This window comes from Pelophylax lessonae (genome assembly GCF_965119305.1).
Source record: "Pelophylax lessonae genome assembly, chromosome: 10".
NCBI classification, from domain to species: Eukaryota; Metazoa; Chordata; class Amphibia; order Anura; family Ranidae; genus Pelophylax; species Pelophylax lessonae.
Window position 1 is genome coordinate 37,086,004 of NC_138777.1, and position 18,622 is coordinate 37,104,625.

Here is an 18,622-nt window from a genome sequence, read left to right on the forward strand (position 1 = left end):
CTTCTTCTACTCTTATGCTGTTCCGTGCCTGAGGTATGTGAGGAGGAGTCCGAGGAGTAGTGGGGTTGTCCTGTTCTGTCATTGGGTCTTCCATATTGGTTTCGGCGATTCGGGCGTTGGTTGGACCATTTATAGGCCCTGCCTTGTGCAAAGGCGTTTTTGTCACGCCAGTATTTTCTTTCTTTTTTCCTGAGAATATCTTTACCATATTCCTCCAAATGGGATTTGAGTTTGTTCTCTTGCTCACTATACAATTGTGCTTTTTTTAGGGGGGCCAATTGTTCATAGGTTTTTTTGACGTCTAAATCGAGAGTTTTGATTTGTCTGAGATATTCCTCTTGCAAAAGAATCATAAGATTCCGTGAACATTCATTTAATTGATCTTCCCATTCTTTTTTGAGTTGTGCTGTTATGTTTTCCATAGTGGGAAAGATTTGAATTCTTAATCCCACGGGATTGATTTTCTCACTGATGTATCGTTCAAATGTCTTAATATGCCAATGTAGTGCTGACTTCCTCTCCAGGTGTTTTTGGAGTGTTCTGAATAGTGCCAAGATGTCGGAATCCGTTTGTTCCTTCACTTTAAAACTCGTCTGGATGCCTGACATAAGAGTCTCCCACTCGTCGCCAACCAGGTCTCCCACATTCTTTTCCTCTGTGTTTGTCATCCTTTCCACTGATGCGGGAAAAAGGATAAGGGGGACAGGAAAAAAGGAAAGCTTATCTTGAACTGTGGTAATCCCACAGTGAAAGCTGAATTTTCCTGGAATAATATAGGTCTGGTGCTTGCTGCTAAGCTACCAGTGATATATAAATTGTGTAAAGTTTGTAGTATTTCCAGAGATCCGAGAGGACTAGGATGTGTTATCCATCCGGGGTGTAGGTTAGAGAATAGGGTTTTGGATCTACTGGAGGTTCGATAGTTGTGTCTGCCACCATCCCAAAAAAATGTTTGTGGTATTTGTGGTGCCTCAAGTCAAGGTGGGATTTTAAGGGCAGGAGTAAAGGGGATATCGAAGGTAATATAGTAGGTAAAAATTTATTTACAAAGTATAATTATAATTACAAACATTCATGGTGAAAATGGGTAAAGGCCCATTGTGCCAGTGAGAGAAGAAGAGTTTAGATGTGATAACAAGTGACAATAATGTGACTTGAGTTGATTTTGGTGATCCTGCTCTGCTGATTCTCATGTCAAAGGACCGGAATATACGCAGAGGAGGTAACCAATCGGTTAATCCGACATGTTTCGGCCAACTATGGCCTTTATCAAGGATCTGTCACCGATTCTAAAAATAATCAAAGAGATATATGGTATCAAGTAATGGCAATTTGAAGAGAACCATAATTGTAAGGCAAAAAGCGCACAATATATGAGTACATACATTTTAGATATATGTCCACTTCCTAAAGTTGAGCCTTCCCAGAGTTCCTCCAGGAGCTGCAGGAACAGTATGCTGTGAGGGTGAAATAAGTGGTTGACTGAGTATACAAAAAAGGGGGAGCCAAAGATTGACTGGTGAGTAAAGTAATAATAATTACTTGCTGGGCAGAAGATTCTGGTCCAGGGATCCAAATAGGATTGAAAATATATCAAAAGGCTTCCGCAGGGTAGCTTCTGAAATCTAGGTAAATATATTAAGGTTGCCAAGAGTAGGTAATTTTATGTATGTGTGCATTTAACATGAGAGTAATTTGGACCACTTTCAGAAAAGTTTCCAGAGTGGTCCTTTGAAACTTGGTAGGAGAGATCTATGAAAGCTCTCCTCCAAGTAAAACTTACGTTTAGATGTAGAAATAAGCAGGGTCACAGCATAAGGGCTCCGGGTCCGCCTTCTCCCTCGGTCAGAGAGAGACTGGCAGGCTCAGAGTGTTCCCCGGCCTATAAAGGCAGTCGCGCATGCGCAGTGAGCGCTGCGTGATGCTATCTGGTATTGTCCGTACACGGCGTGGAGGGCGCTTGCGTGCAGCAAGAGCGCATCCCCAGAGACCGTGCGGACGTGCCAGTGAAGGCCGCCGACACAGTGCGAGAAGCCGGATCATCCCCGAGGGGATGACATGGAGGTGCGAGACCAACCATACGGGTTCAAGTGCCCCGATCCATAGGGATTCGGGGCTACCTGTGCCGGGAGTTCATGGAGTCTCGGGTGGAGGCTAGGAGAAGTGGATATAATAATGAAAATAAAATATAGTAACAAGGAAATAATAATTGTACAATAATGAATGAATGAGCAGCATAGAATTTGCAGAGGAATTTTCTGTGGGAGAAGGAGGAAGGGGAGGCAAGGGGGAGATTTTTTAGGTGGAAAAGAAATAGTCGGGCTCCAGGGATTGATCACATAGGGGGCAGTTGGAAGATCAGCAAAAAGAGGTCCATGTCCTAGGAATAGATCGTAGTCAATTCAGATTGGATTTACACTCTGATATGTAGTAATCAAAGTCGAAGGTGGACAAAAAATGATAATGAAAATAAGAGTAAAAATAAAAATAATAATAATAAATATAAATAATAATAATAAAAAAAAAAAAAAAAAAAAAAAAACTGTATGATTATTTTAAATAATTATAAAAGGAGTCTTTAGTCCGTTTTCCCGGAAGAAAAGCCTGGAAGGAATGGACGGAAGCTTTGTGCTTCGTTTAGTCCAGGTGGTATGGTAGCTTTGAGTCTAGTGATCCAGCGCATTTCCAACTGTAAGAGGGTCTTGTTCCAGTCACCGCCACGAAGGGGCACATGGATTCTATCCAAGGCCATGAAGTTTATTTTAGGCATTTTGTAGTTGTGATGGTACGCTCTATGTCTACCCAAAGGGACATAGTAGTTGCCAATATGCATGGCTTGCAGATGCTGGTTTACCCGTTTCCCGAATTCTTGTCGGGTCTTCCCAATATAGAAAGACCCACATTCACATGTCATCATATAGACCACGCCCTTGGTTTTGCAATTGCAAAAATGTTTGGATTGGAAGGGTTCCCCATTAGGTAAGATAGTATTGATCGTTTGACGGATCACATAGCATTGGGCACAGTTCCCGCAAGGGAAAGTCCCTTTGGTTCTGCAGGGATCTTTCTTGGATCCTTCTTTAAATTCACTAGATACTAATTTTTGTTGTAGGGAGCCAGCCTTCCTAAAAGTAATGGGTGGTTTTTGAGGTAAAAGTTTCGATGTGCTGGGCTCTTCCAAGAGGATTGACCAATTTTTTGTAAGGATGTTCCTGATTTGTTGATGTTCGTTTGTGAATCTGGTGATGATTCGGGTGTCTGGTTCCGTTCTGGTTGTTTCTTTCTTTTTAAAGAGAAGTGTTTCTCTGTCCATCTGGTTGGCGCGATTGAAGGCCTTACGCAGTGAGGTTTTGGTGTAGCCTCTTTGTGATAGTCTGGTAGTTAAACTGTTGGCCTCAAGTTGGAATTTAGCAGGATCTGAGCAATTTCTTTTTAACCTTAAATATTGGCTGTACGGTATGGAGTTAATGAGCGGTTGGGGGTGGAAGCTGGAAGCATGAAGAATAGAATTGCCGGCCGTGTCCTTTCTGTATAGTGTGGTAGCGATTTTTCCGCTGGAGTCTTTGTAGATGAGAGTATCAAGAAAGGATACTTGTTGTTTGTTGTAGATCATAGTGAAGAACATGTTGTATTTGTTTTGGTTCATCTTGGTTAGTAATTCTGTAATCATGGTCTCAGGGCCATTCCACACGATAAGTATATCGTCAATATACCTTTGCCAAATGAGTATTTTATCGGCGTAGATTGTGTTCTCTTCATCAGAGAGGAATTCCTGCTCCCAAGCGCCCAGATAGATGTTAGCATACGATGGGGCACAGCTTGTCCCCATCGCAACCCCACAAGTTTGAAGGTAGTAGTTACCCCCAAATGTAAAGACATTGTGATTAAGTATAAATTGGAGCATTTCAGTAATGAAGTTGTTAAATTTAAGGTCATGTTCATTTTGGTGTCGTAATATCTTCTGTACGGTCTCTACTCCTTTCTTGTGGGGGATATTATTATACAAGGATTCCACGTCAATGGTGACTAGATAGGCTTCTTGTGGTATACTGATGTCGTTAAGTATCCTGAGGAGGTGGAGAGTGTCTTGGGTGTAGGAAGATAATTCTTGTACATGAGGACGTAGATATCTATCTATCACTTTACTCATAGATTCAGAAATGCAGCCGTTACCCGAGATGATTGGTCGCCCAGGTGGGTCATCCATATTTTTATGTAATTTGGGTAGTGCATACATTGTAGGTATTCTTGGATGTGGTGTCCTGATATATTCCCATAGGGTCTGGGATATGATGCCTACTCTAAAAGCATTATCTACTTTTGAGTAGAATAGTTGGTCGTAGGTTTGAGTCATTATAGGTAGGATCTTTTTGTAACATTGTTGGTTAGATAGTATGTTGAGGCACATGTTTTTATATTTTTCCTTACTCATGATTACTACATTCCCTCCCTTGTCGGAGGGTTTAATGATGATGTCATCGTTGTCCCTGAGTTCCTTGAGGGCTCGACTTTGTTTCTTAGTTAGGTTTGATGAATGTCTTGTTTCTTTAATTGATTCGATATCTTTGGTGGTTTGACGCACGAACAGTGCGATGGCAGGGTTAAGATTTAGGGATGGAAATTTGTTGGATCTTTTTTTGAAGGTTGGTTGATCAGGGGGTATTTCTTGTTCATCACCATCAGGTTCTTTGCCAGATTCTATTGGGTCGTCCCAATCTTCTAGATCGCTTTCTTGGAGTAGTAGGTTTAGATCGCGAATGGCTCTGAATTCGGCTGCCGTTAGTGTGGGTGTTGCTTGAGTTGCTTGAGGTTGTTTTTGATAGAAGGTTTTAAGCAGGAGATTTCTAGCAAAAAGGTTTATGTCCTTGATGGTTTCAAACCTATCAATGCTGGTATTAGGACAGAAAGAGAGTCCCAGGGATAGGACTTCCTTTTGGTCGTCAGTAAGTGTGTAAATAAATTTTTACCTACTATATTACCTTCGATATCCCCTTTACTCCTGCCCTTAAAATCCCACCTTGACTTGAGGCACCACAAATACCACACCCAAGGCCACTCTAGCTTTGGCAAAAAAAAAAAAAAATACAGCACACCAGCTAGAAAGAAGAAATCTACTCATTTGTCCCACAGCCCATTACTTTGGCTTGCTTTGCTTTATTGCAGAACAAATGCCTTTTCACTTCCGACTCCCAGAAGTGTTGAATTTCTGGTCCCCAGCAGCACACTGTGATTCCTTTTACCTACCATTACATCACTACATGATACTGTAGTGACAAAAGGGCTTCAGAGGACGGAACCACTGTATGCGAAAAGGGGCCACAGGCATCTGATACACCCCAAAGTGTTAAATGTAAAGATTTTTTAGGTGACTATAGCTGCTGAACAGAGTGAAGCTGAGCAGCAGGACAGGTGTATAAAAACCTTGTATCATTACTTCATTTTGATAATGGTACTGTATTAGATTTACGACTAAGCAACAAATTCCATGAAGGAAAGAGTGATAGATTCCCACCAATATCTAATATACACCGAAATATCAGTTTTGGATAGACTACCATATAAAAGAATAAGTTCACCTTTTTAAAAAAAAAAAAAAAAAACTTTGTAGGGAAAAAAAAAATGTGCATATTTTTTTTACTTGAAGCCTGTAAAGCATCAGACCCACAATCAGCAGACTTCAGGTGCCATGCATGACCCCTGCAGACTTGTCTGTGTATCGGTTTGCTCATACCTCGTTTGAGCAGACAGATACATAGTGACAGGAAGAATGAATGATCTACCAGAGTGCTGAACATCACCATGGTAGGCCATTGAAACTACAAGCTGACAGCTGCAAAGGCTGTCCATACTTGTAGTTGCCCATTCATAGAGCACTGTGAATGAATGATGTGGCTGGGTCGGCGGTAGCCCACATGGACACAGTGATAGCAGGCGCCCGGAGAAGGTACCCGCTTGCTGTTCCTGGGAAGGGGCAGAGGCTGCAGCTGCTGAAATGGGTTACATGCTCCACCCTAAAGAAGAGTGAAACGTACCATTTTCCAAAAGGTGAACTTATCCTCTAAATCGTAACTCTAGTCAAAATATATTTTTTTTTAGTGTGTATAAAAAGCCAAAAGTTTCATTTTCCATTTTGTCTATTGGTTAGAGGCTAGACAGGCGTATTCATCATTGTCTCCGACCCACTGAGAATATTTAAGCTCTTTGTCTTGAAGACCATTTCCATTGTGACTGAACTCGATGGGAAATCAGAATGTTTAGTTGTCACCAGAAAAATCTAAAGAAATCTTCCCATAGGGATATTTGTTGGAGTGACCGCAAGAGGGGATTTTTCATATTGGAGAAATTTCCTCTTAGTTTGTTGTGTCTACAGAACAGGAAGGAAAAGCTCCTCCATAGAACCCAAAAATGTTTTTTGCATGATGACTTAATAGTTTTTAGATGCAAGGGTGAAGAGACAGGACTTTTGTTGTATTACTGTTTTAGACCCCTGTGGGGAGATTTAATTTCACTTCCTTTTCTGTTGACATCAAAATAAGAAATGAGGGAAACAATTATCACACAGGCATGTCAACATAGGTGGCCTTAATGGTTCAAAACTTATTTTTTTTCATCTTTTTTCTTTCCTTCTGTTGGGGGATTAGCTTAGGAGGAAGTAACTGTAAATCCCCCCATTGGGGACAACGTAAAAGATCTGGCAGGATTAGTATCTTAATTACTGGATTTATTATTTTTTTTTATGTCTCTAATTTTCACTTGTCTTTGGTGTCGTTGCCCTGATGTTGATCAGCACAGGCATATGAGAGTGGATGTCTTGTTGACCTGGCTAATTATTATTATTTCAGGTACTTAAATAATGGTGACAATAACTCAGCACTTTACATATATATTGTACATTCACATCAGTCCTTGCCCTCAAGGAGCTTACGATGTAAGGTCCGTAACTCACATTCATACATACTAGGGCCAATTTAGACAGGAGCCAACTAACCTACCAGTATGTCTTTGGAGTGTGGGGGAAACCCATGCAGGTACAGGGAGAGCATGCAACAGGTAGTGCCATGTTTGAGAATCGAACCGGTTACCCTAGTGCTGCCAGGGGGACGTTCTAACCGCTTAGCCATTGTGCTGCATGATGATCGATGTCTTATCCCTTGTCTGGTTGCATTGGATAATGTCTTATCCCTTGTCTGGTTGCATTGGATAATGCAAGTTTGCAGATGCTTTATTTCCCTTGTGTGGGATGGTTGTCCTCTTCTGTCCATTGTCTAGTTGCGCTGGTAACATGCTTAGTCTGGTCTATAAATTGTAAATTTAATGCTGATTTTCTTTCATTAGGTGGCAGAAACAATGAAGAGTTCAACAACCGAGTCCCTGAAACTGAGGAAAACAGTGCAGGAGTTGGAGAGACTATTGCAGGAAGCCAGATCTTTACAGGAGAAAATGGAGAAAGAAATCACAGGCTATCAGTGTGAGCTGGCTGAACTGAGGTATATATTCCTATGTTATCCGTGTAGAGCATTTTGAGCCAAAAAAGTCACTGTTCATTTATACGACTGCTCAATGAGCGTTAAAAAAATAATAATAATAATCTGCATATAAATTGGTCCTCAAGGCCATCAGTGCATTTTTGTGTAGGGTCATTTTGCCCAACACTGAAATGCCATTGTTTGGTAGAAGCTGAAGAGTCAAATCATCTGACATTCTCGTCTATCTCTCGGGACTCTATTGGTGAGACCTTCCGAACTCTGCTCACCTGCTGCGCAGATTTTTAAGGGTTCCCACTCAGCCTGCTGGATTTGGTTATCTATTTAATATTCTAGAGGATGTGACAGGATTTGCTGGAACACCCAAAACTCTCAGACATGACATGAATGGTGGAATGGAATACATGGTGCACATGAATAGAGCCAGAAATTGTTAAAATGGATCATCGTGTTTGAGTATCCAAAATATACACCATGGAGTTGATTTTCTAACGGGAAATAGATTATTCACTTTGCAAGTGCAGTTGGACTCTGCAGGACAATTATCCCCACAGCCAAGTGTATAGGGTAAAGCTCTGCCAACTTATCCAATCATGTGCAAGCAAAAATGCTGTTTTTATTTTTTCTCCTTTTCCTTGCATGTGATTGGGTATTTTTTTTCAAAGTGAAGCTTCAAGCTCACAAATTTCCTGAGAAACTTCCCTTGCAACACTTAACTTCACATACTAAAGGCAAATACACTGTTTGTAACTCAACCCTCATGGCCAAAAGTAGGTTTGTGGACATCTGACATCACACCTCTGTTTGTTGAAATTCCCATTTCAAAACCAGGTACATATAATCAGGCACATAGTCATGCAGTCTCCATCAATAAACATTGGCATACAATAAAACCGTTATAGACAGTTACGTGCTTTCAACCTTGTGGCAACAGTTCAGGAAGAGGGTAAATACCTGGAAGTCATAAATCTTTACAAAAACCCATAAGAAGGTGTATGACAGCCTCAGCCTGGGCTCCAACAATGCCACACCCCTAACGTGTTTCACTCTGCCCACAGAGCTTAGTCATTGGGAACCCATGACTAAGCTCCATGGGCGGAGTGAAATGTGTTGGAGGGGTTGTGGCCTTTTTGGAGCCTGGGCTGAGACTGTCATACACCTTCTTATTTGATTTTGCAGAGCTGTGCGTCTTCCATTTCCATTGCATGTCTAAAGCTGGGATGTGCTCTGTCCTTGTCTGCACTTCAAACAGATGCTACATAAGAGGACCTGGTGGAGCCTTGAGCCGCTTCTATCAATTCAGTTTGGGTAACAGTTCAGGAAGGCCATTTTCTTTTCTAGCATGGCTGTGCCCATGCACATAAAGCCAGCTCCCCAAAGATTTGTTTTGATCAGTTTGGTGTGGAGGAACTTGAGTTGCCTACACAGAAAGGGTAACTCCACTTTCATGGGGAACCAAAATAGCAAATAAAATAAAGTGTAGACAATTGCAACTCAAGTCATATTGGAATTTGAATGTTATTAAAAATTACTTTTCCTTTTCATTCTGCAGCGCTGCCATTTTCTGTAAAATGCAGTATGGCAACCTGGATGCGTTCTGTACCCAGAACGCCCCCTAAGTATGTAATTTCCTGCTTGTGTGATTGGCTTTCTGATTTTCCCAGAAGTCTGCACTTAGATACAATTCAGATTTTGGACATCCCCTGCAACAAAATTGTCATTTTTGGTGAGATACTCCCAAAGAGAAATCACATCCAAAAGGGATGGAGGCCCTGCCACTTTTCTCATTAGAGCCCTGCAGGTGTAACAGCTGCTTGATAATTATAAATTCACTCCCATACAGATTCACACAGCACATGGACACAGAGCAAATTATTTCTTCAGAATAACAAAAGCTAGAACTCTGCAATAAAATTTGTTGAAATCCCTGCAATGTACATCACACAGAGAGCAATTTTTTTTTTCTCAACGAAAGTGGAGTTACTCTTTAACTCCAGCCCTACTGAATGCCTTAAGCATGAATTGGACCACCAAATGCAAACCAGGTCTTTTCAAACATAAATATTTCCGCAAACATACTCCAAAATCTTGTGGCAAGCCGCCCTAGAAGGGTGAGGGTGGTGTAGGAGTACCATAATAATGCCCATGGTTTTGAAAATGGATGTCCAGCAAACCTCTATATGTGTGCTGGTCAGGTTGCCCTAAAACATTTGGGGGGAAATTTTCTAAAATTGGTGCACCCGTACATGGTAACTAATAAGCCCCTGTTTACATCAGTGCGATTTGACAGGTCGAATTGTAGCCTATTGCCAGCAATCGGAGCGCCCCAGTCGGTGCGACGCCGACCTTGCGATGCCGCACTAATTTAGTAAGGAAGTAGTTCTAAGGAAGCTGATTGGTTACTATGCACAGCTGCACCAGATTCTGGGTGCTTGAGTTTTAGTAAATTCCCCTTGGTGTATTAGAAGAAAATAAGTTTTGTCTACAACTTTCTTGTGGACTGACTCTTTTACATGCAAGTGAGATGATTAGTCAGATTCTTGTATACACATTTATCGCTGATTCTACTCTTGTCAGCATGCCAGATAGCAGCATGAAGAAATTGTTTCTTTTTCTGTAATAGCTCCTGTAGTTTTATTATGAGGATGGGGGAGTATAGATTATTTCCTGACATAAGAAAATGCATGCCATGTCAATAATGAACCAGTTTATTTAACATTGTGCTGTGGCACACATTTCCATGATTATTATTTTTTTTTTTTATAGATTTTTGACAGTTCTTTTCAACTTGTGAAGCCTAAATTGTGTTGTCTGGGTTATTCTTCAGCATGTTCGTTGTTTGTGTAAATCGTATTTTGTTTAGCCTTTCAAAAGCAGCAGAATAAAAAAAATGGAATACTTTTGTCTTTGTGGCTGCTAGGATCTTTGTTCTCTGATTCCACCTTAACAAATGTGTGTATCATGTACTCTTATTATTTTATGTTTTTCTCTTTTCAGAGCTGAGAAAAATGTCCTGGTAGCTGAAGCGCAAACCCTTCGTCTTCAGTTTAACACCACTCTTGCTGATAAAGACAGGCAGATTGCAGAGTTGCACAAACACCAGGACATTGCAGTATTTGGCAGTGTGTTACATGGAGGAAAGGTAGGGCTTAAGCCGTTGTTTAGATGACTTCATATTTTAGTACCAGGTTATTTTTTTTACCCATTACTACATTTGGAGAAGATAAGTAGCACCAAGATCAAGCAAAAAAACAAAAAAAAAACTTTAAGTCCCGGTTCACACTTGTGCGATGCGGGAAGGCTGCGAATTTGCAGCCTGTTCCCGCATCGCAAACGCACATCTGGCAGTTCACACTGCCATATGCGATACGCAGGGAGAGTCAATTAAATGTTAACGACACCCCCAGTTTGATCGCATATCGCAGTGCGATCTGACAGTTCGCACAGGATCGGATCGCACAAGTGTGAACCACTGTTCGATCCGATCCTGATGCGGCTGGAAAAAAGGGTCCTGTGCGTCTTTTGTGTGGGTGCAGTGCGAATTTCAGCCATACAAAGTGTATGGCTGAATTCGCATCCGCACATCCGATCGCATGTAATGAAGGAGCAGTGCGCTCCGAATTACATGCGATCGCCGCACTCGCAAGAGTGTGAACCGGCCCTAAAACTGTATGTCTTAGTCGTACATCACAGGGCTTGTAGTCTTAACCAATGGGTTATATGCTGCTACCTTCAAATGATTGGCTATTGGCAAAATCTGTGATGGGAATGCTGCCAGTGCACCCTCCTATAACCTTGCCCACTTTGTGGGTTTCCCAAGTATGTTTTATAGGGATGGACATACTCTCCTATGGAGAAATCTTTCTAAACATTCTTTTTTATTTTTTTTTCAAGATTTTAACAGATATTTCTATCAAGATCCAGCAGCTTATTGCCTCAGGGCTCACTAGCAGTTTTCAGATTGGGTTACTTTTGATGTACATCATAAGAACCGTACCTGGACCCTGCAGTAGTTGGGCCAGCCTGTAATGGATCCTGTTTTTGGTGCCCACCTTGGCATATGGTGCGACGTGTGTAGTTAGCTGCAGGGTGCTATACAGGTCTGGGGCCTTGGTCCTCTTTATGGTATCCAGACCATGAAGATGGGGTTTGCCCATCACAATGGGTTTTGTTTAGCTGCCGGAACCTGCAGCTTGTGTCAGGTAACACAGGGCTTCCTTGTAATTGTGACCTGGTCTTGTGTTACATTTTGGCTTTTATTTACTTTGTTTTTCACTCCCAGTAAATGTTTCTACTATGTTGGTGGTAGATAAGGTTATTTTTCCTTTTTTTGAATTTAGTGTTTTTTTCCAACACCGTTTTGCTGCTCGGATAGTGACCTTGTTTTACTGTGCCAACCAGGTGATGTATTTCCACTGACCATTTCCACTAAGAACATAAGAAATGCATGTGCTGGTTTCCTTACTGCCTACTGTTCAAGGAACACAGCCTTAGAACATTGGTCAGCGCCCGGGTTACTGCGGCTCCTTTCCCAGACAGGCTAATACCTTCTTAATTTGCATCCATTTTGTGAGTACCCCACAGGGAATCCTCTCGCTTAGCAATGACAGAGGCAAGGTGCAAAGGAGCTGAGAATAACCAGGGTTTATTGATGCTACAGATGGCACTGAGGAAAAAGGAGGTTTGGAAGAGGCCAGGGCCTGTCCATCAGGAGTTTCTGTACCACGTTCTACCGGACCAATTTAGAGTGATAAGAATCACTGTTCTTCCTAGATCTTGCTAAGCAGTTAAGGGAGAATTTTTACTGGAGGGACTGCATACACCAGCCATCCTGCACGGGGACCAAAGAATCACCAGAGCAGCCACCGTGAAGGCCAAAGGATCCCTAGAACTGGCCACAAACCTGCCCAGGTTTTATTGAATCTGGGGGCCATAACATCCATAGCTGATGTTCCCCATTTCTGACAGAGCATTAGAAAGATCTTGGGGTGGAGAAAATATTTTCCCGAGTCTTCCCACTGGTGACAGGAAGTTTGCTTGTCAAATTTGCACTCCCAGTTTGTAGACAGCAGAGATATTTGGAATGTGGTTCTTGGCCAGGAAAGAATAAGGCTTATTTATTCTGGGGCTGCCCGACTTCTGGCATTTTCTAAATGGTATGTAGGCCACAGCCCTGACGTGCTCTTACTGCAGCCTGACTGGGTGATCATGCTGAAGAGGGGTCCAGCCAAAGAGAGTCAGTCTAAAGACTACGAGTTCCAGATGAAGTGTATTGACTCCTGCCAGGGCCAGGTTTCATGTACAGACAGGGGATTGTAGACCCCCATCCTGTCAGGCTTACAACTGTTGTTACAACCAGCTGTGTCAATATAAGTCCTTGCTCCAATGCGGGGTAAAAGCTATCACCCTGAGCATTTTGCATCAGAAAAATCTGGATTACAGTGCCCTCTGTTCCACTCTGCTATTTATTTATTGACCTTAATGGCATGGCTATTGAAACTCATGTCCCAAAGTATAGGGGTATTGCTTACTTGGTCATTCCTACCTTGCTCAAGGTGAGAAAGCCTTCATCTCAAAGGATCTACTATCACATTTGGAGGGTCTAATTTGGCTGGTGTGAGAGCAGGAAACTTAACCCCTGGAAATATGTTCCTCACATCATGGCCTTCTTCCAGTCTGATCTAGACTATCACCTAGTTGCTCATGTAAATCCCCCATTTTCACCTCCTGTGTCTCCCTGGGATCTGAATCTGGTACGTATGGTTCTTTAAAAACCTCCCTCTTGAACCAATTTGGTATACCCATTAAGGGAACTTACAAGCAAGGTGGTCTTCTTGGTGGTCTTTACTTCCAAAAGGTATGTCTCAGAGTTGGTGGCTTTTTCTTGTGAGGGAACCCTTTAATGTCTTTCCCAGGGAGAAGTTGGTCTTGAGCCTGGAACTTCCTTCCTCCCCAGGGTGGTTTCTTCCTTTCACCTGTCCTGCTCCGAAACCAACCAAGGAGATTTTGCTGCGCTGCCTGGAGGTGGTCAGAGCTGTTGGGGTCTACATAGCTGCATCCTCTTACCTTTTTGTCCTCCTCGAAGGTCCCAAGAAAGGGACCTTCCTCTTCCATTCTGCTTCCTGCGCCACCTGTGTTAGATGGTTCAGGCTGCTTATTTTCAGGGCTTACATGCTGAAAGAACGGGTTCCTCCCTTCCATTCCGCCAGATCTGTCGATGCTTCATTCACCTTTTAGCATTAAGCATCATTTTCTCAGGTTTGCAAGGCCACTACAAGGTAATTTGTTTGTACTGTCCTAAAGTTTTACAGGGTGGATGCTTAGGTTTCTGCTGAAGCTAGCTTCGACCACAAGCTGCTATGATTTTGCCCACCCGTCGGGTTATTGCTTGGAGATTTTCCCTTGCGATAATGGAAATTTTCACATACCAGTATATTCTATGACTTGGAGTTACAGTATAGAACACTATTCTCCATATTGCAGGCTGTAAAAGCTTTTACCAATGTCCAACCACTTGAAGATAGTGGCGTATAACCCATGGTCTGACTTCCTGCTGTGTACTGTAGTCCAATATATGGATTTTGCTAGTAAATGCTTTCAAGTTAGGCCTTTTCGTTTAACTTTAATACCAATTTTATAAAAAGAAAATAATTACCTGTCACAAGCCTAGTGCAGTGTAATGAAAAGCACACTTCTTCTGTTTTCCTGTTTGCACTTTAAGATCCAACTGAAGTCTTACGAATCATTTTCTCTGTAAAGAAGTCTTAAGGAGAGTAGAAAATAATGTGTCCTGTACATTTCTGCAAGGCAGATAGCTTCCTTCTGCAAAGAAGCTTCAGTTCTTTAGTTTCCCTACGGTAGCCTGAGACACCCCCATCCTGCTGAATCAAGCTTGGAGCGCAGCAATGAGCAATGGGTGTGTCGGACCACTGCTTCCACACCGAGAGCAGTGTCCTCCACTGCATAGGGCAGAGTCCAGGATTTCCACTCTCACTACGGCTCCTTGACAAAGAGAAATAATAGTAAGACACTAAAAACATAACCTTGAAACTTCAGTTGAGGTTTAACTTGTTTCAAAGAAGGGGAATATGTCCCTAGGCTAAATTGGAAACTTCCATTGCCTGCCTAACAAGCTACCTACTAGTTCCATTGCAGTCACCTCATTCTCAGTAAAGGTGTTTTTTTTTTTCCCTGTAACTGATACACGTCTTGTGTGTCAGACAATGGCAATTGATGTGTATTTAGCCTGATGACAGGTTCACTTTAAACCCTTAACAAACAAAGCATTATTTTATCAGGGTGTGGAGAAAGTCACATTGGTGGGAAACTCTGCAGCTCCAGAAAAAATGAGTTCTCATCCTGAAGACAAAGAACCAGCTAAGCAAGATGTGCAAAGATATATTCAGGAAATACAGCAAAGAGATCTGATTATCCAGCAAATAAATGCCAAGGTAAAATGCCGCACCTACATTACATAACAACACAGCTGAAATTAGTCTTGCGTAAAACTCAAATGCAACAGTGAGATGATCCATTTTATTATCACAGAGTATTTTGCAGCCTAATCTTTTAATTCATAGGGAAGAATGAGTTACTTTCCATTGCCATTTTGTCAGGTGCTCTTGGCTAATAGTTTAGTGGGGTGTATGTTGTCAGCAATAATACTCTGGCACACCATGGCATTCAAGTAATGCTCATTTGGTATTAAAGGCCTAAAATTTTTAAATTTTTTGTCCTGAACTTAGCACCTCACTCTGTACTATCCCAACCCCTTTGAAGCTTCTCCGTGTGTATTATATATATATATATATATATATATATATATATATTTATATTTATATATTTATATATATATTTTTTTTTTTTTCATTTATTTATTTTTACACTTAACTTTTTCGAATGTCTTCAGGCAGTCACTGGATGCACAGGGTCCTCTTCTGATCTTCTCGGGACAGTGGGCAATTCTTGATGATGCAGATTGCAGCACTGACCTTATGTCATCTGCATCATTTCACTGTGAGTGGAAGTCGCTCCATGGTAAAGACTTCTGAGAGGGTCGGAGAAAAGGTTCTGCACTCACATTATGTCTTCCGTGTTGAATGACGGTGAGTGCCCTGGAAGACTGAGCACATTTGGATGTCAAAAGAATCCATTGCCAGAGACAGTACCAGAAAGGAGCTTAGCCAGAGCTGCTTTTTTTCTTTTTCTTTTTTTTTCTTCAAACCTTTAGGGAGTCTTTAAAACCGTCTGGCTTGGATTGGGCTTTAGTAACCAAAGTGTATACAAACACAATACTTTCCGGGAATGATCCTTTTGTTAAACCTACATTGGTCCAGCTTGGTTACATCAAATACTTCATTTCTCAAATTTAGAGGGCTGCTGGGAATTTACTGTAGTAGTCTGTGCTACATACAGTCTTCAATGGAGCTTCTGGGTGCTGCCAGAGCAACTTGCCTTCTACGTACTGAATACATGGTTTCTTGCTTGGGACCTACGCCATTCAGAGAACTTCTTTTTTTTTTTTTTTTCTTCGATAAATACAAGGCATTCTCATATTGGATGAGACGAAAATATTGATGTAATTCGCCCCTTCTCTTTGGCGCAAAGAGATCTGGTAGAGACCAGCACTAACAATACTGTAGCAGCCCAGGCTACTACAGTGAATTTCTGCATCCCCAGGGACCTTACAGATATTGAGCTATGAAGGATTAGATGTATCCAGCTGGACCAATGTAAGTTTGAAGAAAATCATTCCTGAAAATAAGATTTAGGAATATAAAGATCTGTACAGTCTTTGATCTAGTGTTAGTGATAATGTTCACATTCCCTTACAGGCCGTGGAATCGATGGAGATGAACAATGTATTAGCAGCTCAGCTGAAGAGTATATCACAGGGATTAAAAGATACACAGATGAGATACAGTGACCTGCAGAATCAGTATTACAAACTGCAGAGAGACCTGCAGAGCTCACAAATTACCAGTCGAGTAAGCGCTTGTATTCATTATAGCATAATTGATTTATTTTATATCTAGAATTGACTGTTGGACTGTATGACAGAGACCTCTAGATGCCTGCATGCGTGCTCTATAGATTTCCTGAGTGCCCCATGAGTCTTAAACACAGGGCATCCTGTTACTCAAATACTGACATGCATGGTCACACTGTGATCTGCCTCCTTCTCTTTCTATGCTTCCCTATTGATCAAGGAGGCTTCTTATCACACTTAATTATTAAGGTGGACACAGGGTAAGGCAGACTACAGGGTGACCATGCATGCAACCTAAAGTACATGAAGGCATCCGGCAGCAAGTATAGCATGCATAAAAAACACAACAGGAGTGCTTCATAAAATGTATTGCAGTAGCCAATGCCAGATCCATTTCTCCCCTGGATCAGTTTGTTCTGCACTCCTGTGACCCATTTTTAGCCAACAAAGTCTGCTGTCATCTGACGTCACTCAGCCATCCAGTTGCTGGATCAATCCTGACTTTTTACACTTGGGATTCATCCAGATGCCTGGACCAGCCACTGGAAGACTGACCCAGCCGCTCCCTCCTTCACAGCCCATTGCTCCAGTGAGCGCTGGAGGGGCAGAGCAGAGAGTCTGTAACTGACAGTCGTGGCTCTCTGCTCAGAGCTAAGGGGGGAGAACTGAGGGATCAGCGGTGTTTGATCACCCAGTTCTCAGTGCAGAGGGGGCAGGGGACAGGTACTGCATCTGATAGAGTGAGTGAGTAAAAGTTTGTTTTTGTTTTTTTGGAAACCCAAAACATCTCTTTAAAAGACTTTGGTGTGGAAAAACTCATGGCTTGCACAATGCCTGGTCCGCAACCCTACTGAACACCTTTGGGATGAATTTGAATGCTAATTGCCAGCCAGGTCTTCTTGTTCAACAGCTGTACCTAACCTCACAATTGCTCTTTTGACTAATTGGGCACAAATTTCTACAGACACACTCCAAACATTTGTAGAAAGCCTTCCCAGAGGAGTGGAGGTTGTTCTAGTCACAAAGAGCGGCCAACTTTATACCAATGTCCGTGGTTGTAATGGGAAGTCCAACAAGAGCATATACAGTGCTCAGCATGAATGAGTAAACCCCCAACTTATTTGTCAGAAAACGTTTACTTTCCTTTCAGAATCAACATTTTCTATGGTACAGTGTACTACAAAATACTCCCACAAATGCGAGCCATTGATTGCAACCTAGATTTGTCAATTTGCATGCACAAAAAAATATTTTTCCTAACAAATTCATTCAAGACCATGTTGCAAAAATGAATACAACCCAATGAAAGTCTTAGGAGCAAAGCTACATTTAAGTGTCGGTTCACACTGATCCGATTTGAAGTCGCCCCGACTTCGGGCGACTAATGAAGTCACCCGTGCACCGCGACTTCCGCGCAGGTTGCAACGACTTCTCATAATGGAAGTCAATGCAAGTCGCTCCGACTTTGCAAAAAAATGTGCAGGAACCTTTTTTTTTTAAGTCTGAGCGACTTGAGTCGCTCTGATTAAAACTGTTCCATTGCACAGCATTGGAAGCTACTTGTAAGGCGACCAAGTCGCCTGACAAGTCGGATCAGTGTGAACCAGCACTTAGACAAAATCCTAATTAACAAGAATTCAACTACAGGCAAGTCTAATTATTCATTAAATAGGTGTCCAGCAGACAGTTGATTAAAAACCCCTTCCAATTTCATGCTGTCAGCAATGGCACCACATGAAATAGAAATGTCACAAGGCCTGAGAAAGAAAATAATCTGTTTACACAAGAAAGGTAAAAGCTACTACTAGCTTTACTTATCATTCAGAATACTGTAGCAAAAGTGTTACAAAAATTTTGCAAAGATGGAACTGCAACCGTCTCACAGAGACGTCTAGGCCATCCATTGAAGTTAACGCCCCGACAGGAGCATTTTCTGATGAGAAGGGTTAAAGAAAATCGCCATGCAATTTCACTGCAGTTAGCTAAAGAAGTAGAAAGCCAAACTGGGGTGATTGTTTCCCGTGACTGCAGAGGAATGGAATGCATGGGTGTCGTCCTTGAAACAAGCCTCTCCTAAAGCCCATGCACAAAAAAGCCTGCCTAGAATTTGCCAGGGCTCATGCTGAAAAAGAAGACTACTGGGACTCTG

At 41.9% G+C, this 18,622-nt stretch overlaps 1 protein-coding gene across 4 annotated transcripts in view; it reads left to right on the forward strand.

Moving 5' to 3' along the window:
* The window catches only part of LOC309564928 (uncharacterized protein), a 171,996-nt gene that overhangs the window by 133,805 nt on the left and 19,569 nt on the right, over positions 1–18,622 (forward strand). For all 4 annotated transcript variants that reach the window (XM_082269629.1, XM_082269630.1, XM_082269631.1 and 1 more), the window contains exons 22-25: positions 7,336–7,487; positions 10,482–10,626; positions 14,783–14,935; positions 16,319–16,471. In XM_082269629.1, the coding sequence (XP_082125755.1) occupies positions 7,336–7,487; positions 10,482–10,626; positions 14,783–14,935; positions 16,319–16,471 (603 nt within the window). The remainder of the gene's footprint in view (positions 1–7,335; positions 7,488–10,481; positions 10,627–14,782; positions 14,936–16,318; positions 16,472–18,622) is intronic.